Here is a 7,500-nt window from a genome sequence, read left to right as displayed (position 1 = left end):
ATGATGTCAGCGGCACCAGGAGGGAGCGCTGCCTTTTATTACACTAGAGCTACAGTATGACAGCAGCTGCAACGCTGAGATTTGGATGCAGTGGAAAATGTCACAGAACGTTTCAAACCCTCATATCAACAACCTCATTGATTTATTCTATGGATGGATGGATGGATGGATGGATAGATAGATAGATAGATAGATAATAGACAGACAGACAGACAGACAGACAGACAGATAGATAGATAGATAGATAGATAGATAGATAGATAGATAGATAGATAGATAGATAGATAGATAGATAGATAGATAGATAGATAGATAGATAGATAGATAGATAGATAGATAGATAGATAGATAGATGGACGGACGGACGGACGGACGGACGGACGGACGGACGGACAGACAGACAGACAAATAGGTAGGTAGGTAGACAGAAAGACAGACAGACAGACAGATGCATGTATGCATGTGTCGTGGTGTGTGCAGTGAAAAATAAAGACGAACTAAATGAAAATGTTGCTTTTTCGGAGAAACAAAGTTTGGCTCGCTCCGATTTGAATCTGTTCCTTCCGCGCTAACAGTAGACACTAACCCTAGACAAGCTCTAACCTTTCTCTGTGTCGTCTCTGTCTCTTCCCTTTCAACTTTCCACAAGGACAGACCTTGCTGAGGTGAGCCCGGATCACCTCCATGACACCGCCCCTTCATCATTGGAAGAGATTGTTCCCAAAAAAAATTTGAATCTCCCGCAATTACTGAGAAATGTGTTGTCGTCGCATTGTCCATTAAAGTGAACAATGCGTGGTCCATTTCAATCCCATTGCATGGAGCACCGTCATCTTTGTACTGAAAGGGTTGTTTCTCATTCGTGCAGTTTCTCATGACTTGGGAGGCATCCAGGCACAACGCCGCTCGCAGCCCCGGTCCTGCTGTCAGATGCAGAGGCTCACAGACCTATAGCACAGATCTGAGCGTCCTACCACGATGAAAGCAGACCCGGGATTAATATTAAAACCTTAGGCAATATGCTTGGGCGTACTGAGGGAAATAGTGCCAACTATCAAGCTGTGATCAAGACAGGCCATCCAAATAAATGATTGTCACCAGTGAAAGAGGGATGCATTCTGTACTGGGTGAAGTACATGCGCCAACAACACTCATCTACGTAAACAGTTTTTTTCTAGAATTGCAGATATTAAAATCAGCCCCAGAACGGGGCCGCATGACGTCAAAGTCAGTTTGGTAAAAATCCACCTGTAATTATTATTTTGTGGTAAATTATTAACTTTATTAATAATAATAATTACCAGTGCAGTGTCTGAGCGATGGGCGGAGTTGAATGATTAGCACAGATGCCCACACATGACGATGTTGTTTAGGTGATTCACGCAAGAAACGGAGAACCGTTCAATTTTGTGATCCGGGGAAGCACCAACATGCCAAAATGATCCTTCGTCCTAAGTTTAATGCAGACAAGTTAAGTTATCCATCAGCATAAATGACCCCCCCCCCCCAAAAAAAAAAAATGACAACAGCAAAATGCATTTGGAATTTGTGCTATTCAGCCACAAAAAAATAAAAACTTAAAAATCTTAAAAATATATATCCTGTAAAAAGAGAGACAAATGCTTTACTTAAATGTAGAAACCCCGCACTTCCCCACATAAGCTGTGTTTTACTAAGGCACAATATACTAGAGTTAAAACAGTGAATTAACAGCCTTTGACAACCCGGCCAGCGCTCTGGCTCAGGCTCAGGCTCGGGCCTGGGCTTGCTTTCATCCTGCACATTTCTAAATCACAGACAGAATAAGACAGCCTGTAATCTGCGGTACAAGTGCCTCCTTTACTAACTCATTATTTACAATTAAGCCCGGGGAAGATAAAAGTCGACGCCATTCACTGTTCCTGCTGCCACGTTTGCAAATGGTCCATTTAGTCATGGCGGAGATTTTTTTGTCTTTCCTTTCTTTACATTTTGCTTGAAAGCGTCATGGTTTTTATCACTCACGCCCCTTGTTCTCCTTCTCCTCATGCCTTGAATATTTCTCCCTCTATTTGTGCCCTCATTCAATCCACTATTACTGCCCTATCGCCTGTCTCTCTTCACCTCCTCACCTCACCGTCCCTCCCCCGCAGGTGTATCAGTCCAGTCCTGGCGGTCAGTCGTCATGTAGCAGCGAGCCATCGCCACTTGGCAGCGCCGCCAACAATGACAGTGGAGTAGAGACGGCAGGGCACAGCGGGGGGAGCCTTGGGGAACTCTCAGCCCCGGATGTCGCAGACACCCTGGATGACCTTCCCCTGATGGACTACCTGAGCCACGGAGGTTCCCCCGGTGGGGCTGCGGTGATGGGCCTCCACCTCCACAAGCAGCTGGGCATCGGCCATCACCTGGAGCGGCTGAAGAAGGAGAAGCTGAAGACGGTGAGGGACTCCTGCATGTGGGCGAGTGAGCCAGCGCCCCTGCTCCACAGAACTAGCACCATGCTTCCACCCATATCGGCAGGCGGTGAGTAGACAATCGTCCTTGTATATTCATCCATAATAAACAGGAAGACCGTTTACAATGAGCCAAATTGAAGAATTTAATGTTGAAGGAATGTTGAAAACCTTTTAACAGGGTTCTGGTTAAATCAATGATTGACAATGGGTTTTTTTTAATCAATCATTCTCATTAATTTCAGAGTCCTAGGAATGTCCTGACTATTTTTTTTTTACCTTCCTGTGGTTCACAGGGTCCCTCTTAGATAATCCAAGGATCCAAGGTTCCTTTCCTGTTGCCAGCCTGTCTGACCTGAGCCCTGGTAAAATTACGCTGCAGGGCCAGATGTCGGAGCGCCGGGACAGCACTGCAAGCACCCTGAGTTCCATCTACACCCTGAGCAGAAGGTCTTCTGGGATCTCCCCTTGCTTCTCCAGCCGGCGCTCCAGCCAGACCTCGCAGTTCGGCACGAACCGCCACAGCAACATCAGTTCTGCCGATTCCTACGATCCCATCTCCACCGACATGTCCAGGCGGTCCAGTGAGGCCAGCCAATGCGGGGGTGGATTGGGTGGAGAAGGAGGAGATGGTGGCCACCCTGGCCTTCTCAGCCTCACCCCAGCCCAGCACTACCACCTCAAAGCCAAGTATGCCGCAGCCACTGGGGGGGCACCACCCACACCTCTCCCAAACATGGAGCGAATGAGTCTGAAGACCCGAATGGCCCTTTATGCAGATTCCCAGGAGATGCACCGTGTTAGTCCCACCTCCAACTCCTCTTCCAAACAATGCACAGACTACGCAGCTTGCAGCATGATGCCCCATGAGGTCCCCTCAAACATCCCCAGGCGAGCCAGCGATCCAGTGAGACGACCAGCACTGGAGCCACTCAGCTGTCTGCAGATACAGCGCTACAACAGCATGGGTACACTAGGTGGCCGGGAAAGCTTGCCTCTCCGGCGTCTGCCTGCCACAAATCAGAGACTGCTGGCCCAGCAAGGGTTCTTGCGATTGGATGGCAGCCACCCCTATGACCCTCGACCACCAAGCATTTCAGAGAACATCAACATGGACAACATGGCCCATGACATTTCTGAGGAACATTGGATGTTATCGGAGGATGGAGTGCAATGCTTCAGCATCCACAATGAAAGAGTCACTCACAGTCAATCAGCAAACCATCAGCAGGCACAGAATTTGCAAGAAAACTCAAACCTTGGTCAGCTGTCATACTATCAGAGAAGGACGCCCACTGTTAATGCCAGCATCAATGCAGGCATGCAAATTTCTCGTGGTTGCAACATAAGTCCACGAAAGCAGCAACAGCAACATTTGCTGCGCCTGTCTACAGCAAGGCTGAGTAGCACTGATGGGGCCACCCAGTGGAACCAAATGTCTTCAGAAACTGTGGGAGACACAAAACACCAGTCCAAACCACAGGCCAGAGGAAACTTGGCTGTTGTCCAACAAAACCAGAGTTTTAGACCCTTCCACACCAATGTCAACTCAGACCAAGGCGAGATTCAGAACCCTGCTTATACCAAGCAGCAAAGCAAAAGCCAAAACAGTGACCGTGTTGAGCATCAAATGTTTCAACAGACAGAAAACCCCAATGAATCTGTCCGTTCTCCATATCACTTGGATCAACGCACTGGTCTTGATGCTAATGGGAATGCCAGTCATCATCTACCTTGTAATAACACAACAGGAGTTAATGTCAGCATGCTCAGCCCGAGCTGCGAAAAGCAGCCTTTGCAGAATGATGGCCTGCAATACAATGGTTTAGAAGGTCAGTGTGTGAAGGTCAAACGTGAGGAGAGTCCTGGGTTGCACCAGAGTTGTCACCTGGCATCCCAGTATGCAACGCAGAGCGGGAACCAAGGACTGCTGCAACCAAGACCTCCAGCAGAACCCAGATACCGAAACAGGCGTCATTCGGGACCAAACGCATTGCAGAAGATAGAGCTTGTCCAGTCTAACCTGAATGTAACCAACCCAGAGGGTACAGCCAAATTGTCCAATGTCCAAAACTCTCCTAGCGGGCAATACTGCAGTGGCAACTCCAACGACAGCGCTATGTACTATACAGGACAGATTCAAGTCTTTGAGCACAACAGAAACCATCACACTTCTTCCGTGGTGGACCTACTCCAGTTTGTCACAGGATGTGCTGAAAAACACATGTCATCTTCCAGGGCAGATTCCAGGACTCTGGACTTAGTTCAACCGCTTCCCAACCAGACGGAGATAGACTTTGATATCATGCTGGATGATGGGGACCACTCTAGCCTTGTATCGGGAGCCCTCAGTCCAGGTCTCCTTCAAAGCTTCTCCCCGAATTCCTCTCGGCTCACCACGCCCAGAAGCTCGGTCACGCTTCCCTCGGTGCCAGTGGGGACAGGAAACATGGCCATTGGAGACATGAGCTCACTGCTGACGGCTCTGGCAGAAGAGAGCAAATTCCTAGACTTGATGTCTTAGCAACATACTGGGTCCTCGACAGTGACAAACATCAACAGAACAACCGAGTTCTGGGGTCAACAAATGACAGAAAAGACTTTACAGCAGCGAATGAAAACGGACGAAGCGTGTGTGCCGAAATGCCCCTGCCGATATAAGCCCTATGTCGTGTACAGTCTCTTTTGTTAACTATTTAAAATGGCAATACCTTTTGAAAAGCCATATTTTTTGCCTTAGGTAGTGAATACAGTATAAACAGCAGCACAGCAGCACAATTCTTATTGTTGTACATGAATGTACAGATCTGCAGTAAAATTCTTTACCAAGTGCCTAGCGCCAGGTTTACGCCGCACGCCCAATGGCCGCCGAATATCTGTGAAGTGTTAGTGTGTTTGTACAACTATTTTCTCTGTGTGTGCGGCTCTCACAAAAATACATGGTGGAAATGCGCCCTATAAGCATATATGCATTGGACCACAAGAAGATGAAAGGCCCTGTGCACGCTCCTTCTTTAAAGGGTGTACCCATATCATTCTCCTCCAGGGAGTTTTCTAAACAAAAAATAAATGCGGGTTCTCTCTTCCTGTCTTTAACTGTGTAGCGCTGTGTATGGCAGAAATGATAAAGTAAAAGCTCCAATAGCTCAAAAGCTCTAATCTCATACAGTACGTCATTTTACCTGTGACTAGAAGTTTGTTCAAAATGACTTTGCCATACCACAAAGGTATCGGTTATTTGAGGTTTCGAGGTTCCCATCATCCGGGACAGGGAGAGAGGTTACCCAAGGAAAACGTGCTGAATGTATGGCCACGTCAAGCAGAGTTTCGTCGGCTCCTCCAAGATTTTGAAGCACCGATTGGTGACAAAAAGGGTTAAAGATATTATGAGCCATGTACGATGGAAACAAGCTGGTACTCACCACCACTGGACATATGGTGAAAACTCTGCTTCAGCATACTTGACCCGGAACAATTTAGAAATGCTATTACGTGCCAATGGGATACAGAATGTACCATTACCTCCTGGTTGTTGGGTCAGTTTACCCGTTAAACCTAAGAACATCACTTTGGTTAATTTTCTCTTTATAGTCTCTTTTATAGTCAACTGCAAAAGATGGGTAAAAAAAAACACATTACAACAATGTACTACCTTGTTTTATTTTGTGATCATATCATTTTCAAGCGATTGTGAGTGGCCTCTATTGCTCTATGCTCTATTGAATGTCTGATGCATTTTCCCTTTTTTTGGCTAATTTTAATGGAGACATCGCAGCAGGGGCCATCTGAGACCAACGTCATGACTGGAATAATGAATCTAAGGGTTGAAAAGACATCGCTCTCTTGCAGTAAGGGGCAAATGACCAGCGCAATTATGGACACATGCAAAGAGATTCAAAATTGCTTTTGTACATTGTTTTGCCAATTTGTTGTTCTAATAGTATGTAAATATTATTTGTACATTTTTATGGAATAAATATTGACATTGTTTTATACAACTGCTATTTGTGTTTGAATAATACAGATGTGGAATACCCGATATGTCATTGGCTATTTGCGCAACAAGCAAATCAAATGTTTACCTGTTACACCTTCCAGTAAAGGCAAAAAGTCCCCAATAAATATCGTTAATAAAGCCAACCGGGATTGAATCACATTAAATTAAATATGAAATTAATGAAAAATAAAACCCGCGCGGCTCATGTTTAGGATCTAGGTGAGAACGTGAAACCAAAATATCGGGAAAGCTCCACCTAAAGACGAGATACCGCACACGGCCGTCATGTTTCTAACCTGCGACTTGGGCAGCAGCCTTGCCAGAACAGGAAGCTCCTCCATGCACCGTGAACTCTCCGTGTTCCGCGTTGAATCAAGTCATTTCATCTCTGATTCTCCGTCCGACCGACTGAAGATTATTCATCACGGCCGCCCTTGATCACTTCCCCTTAGATGTACCGGGTTGATTGCCTCAATAATTCAAGAGCCAGACTTTTGTCTTTGAAGCAGGCATTTACAGACCCCCTCACCGACAATGCGGCACCCCGCGCCCGCACCGCCAACAAACCCTTCACCAACAAGAAAGGTCGCCGCCGCGGAAAGACGCGTTAAAACCGGCTCCCCTTCTTGAAATCGTCTCCCCTCGACCTCGTCTTTACCCCGCCCGCGGGGAGAAACGGCGTTGACACAATGCAGATTCAGCTCAAAGGCGGAGAAGGAGGCGTTAACTGCGGCGGTGGATCGGCTGGGCGAGCGGCTTTACGGAGGCCCGCCGCGTGTTTCCCAATATTAGCACTGACAGCGAGGCCCAGAGGACGCGGCTGAAACCACATAAAACAGACAGCGATTGGTGCGGGGGACGGCGGGCTCCGAGCGCCGGGGGGGGGGGGGGGGGGGGTGGGAAGTGGAACAAATGATTTTAGCCTGTCAGTGAATTCAGCCGAGGTTTGGCCTGATGTAAGGGTTTTGATTGCTTTTGCCACCGGATTCCTTATTCTCTCAGAGATGTTAAGTCGGGGTGCGGGGTGGGGGGGTTCCCGGGCTGTGGAATCCGACGAGGCCCCGGAAA

General features: G+C 47.5%; 1 protein-coding gene across 1 annotated transcript in view; it reads left to right on the top strand.

Annotated features, from left to right (window-relative positions):
- The window catches only part of LOC307247812 (zinc finger protein GLI2-like), a 69,112-nt gene extending 62,704 nt beyond the window's left edge, over positions 1-6,408 (top strand). Inside the window, exons 12-13 of the mRNA XM_080023933.1 lie at positions 2,133-2,505; positions 2,732-6,408. Of these exons, the coding sequence (XP_079880059.1) occupies positions 2,133-2,505; positions 2,732-4,959 (2,601 nt within the window). The 3' untranslated portion in view covers positions 4,960-6,408. The remainder of the gene's footprint in view (positions 1-2,132; positions 2,506-2,731) is intronic.
- The last annotated feature ends 1,092 nt before the right edge of the window (positions 6,409-7,500 follow it).

Source organism: Zeus faber, assembly GCF_960531495.2.
Source record: "Zeus faber genome assembly, chromosome: 2".
NCBI lineage: Eukaryota > Metazoa > Chordata > Actinopteri > Zeiformes > Zeidae > Zeus > Zeus faber.
Note: the sequence above shows the minus strand (reverse complement) of the source record. Positions and strands in the feature narration are given on the sequence as shown.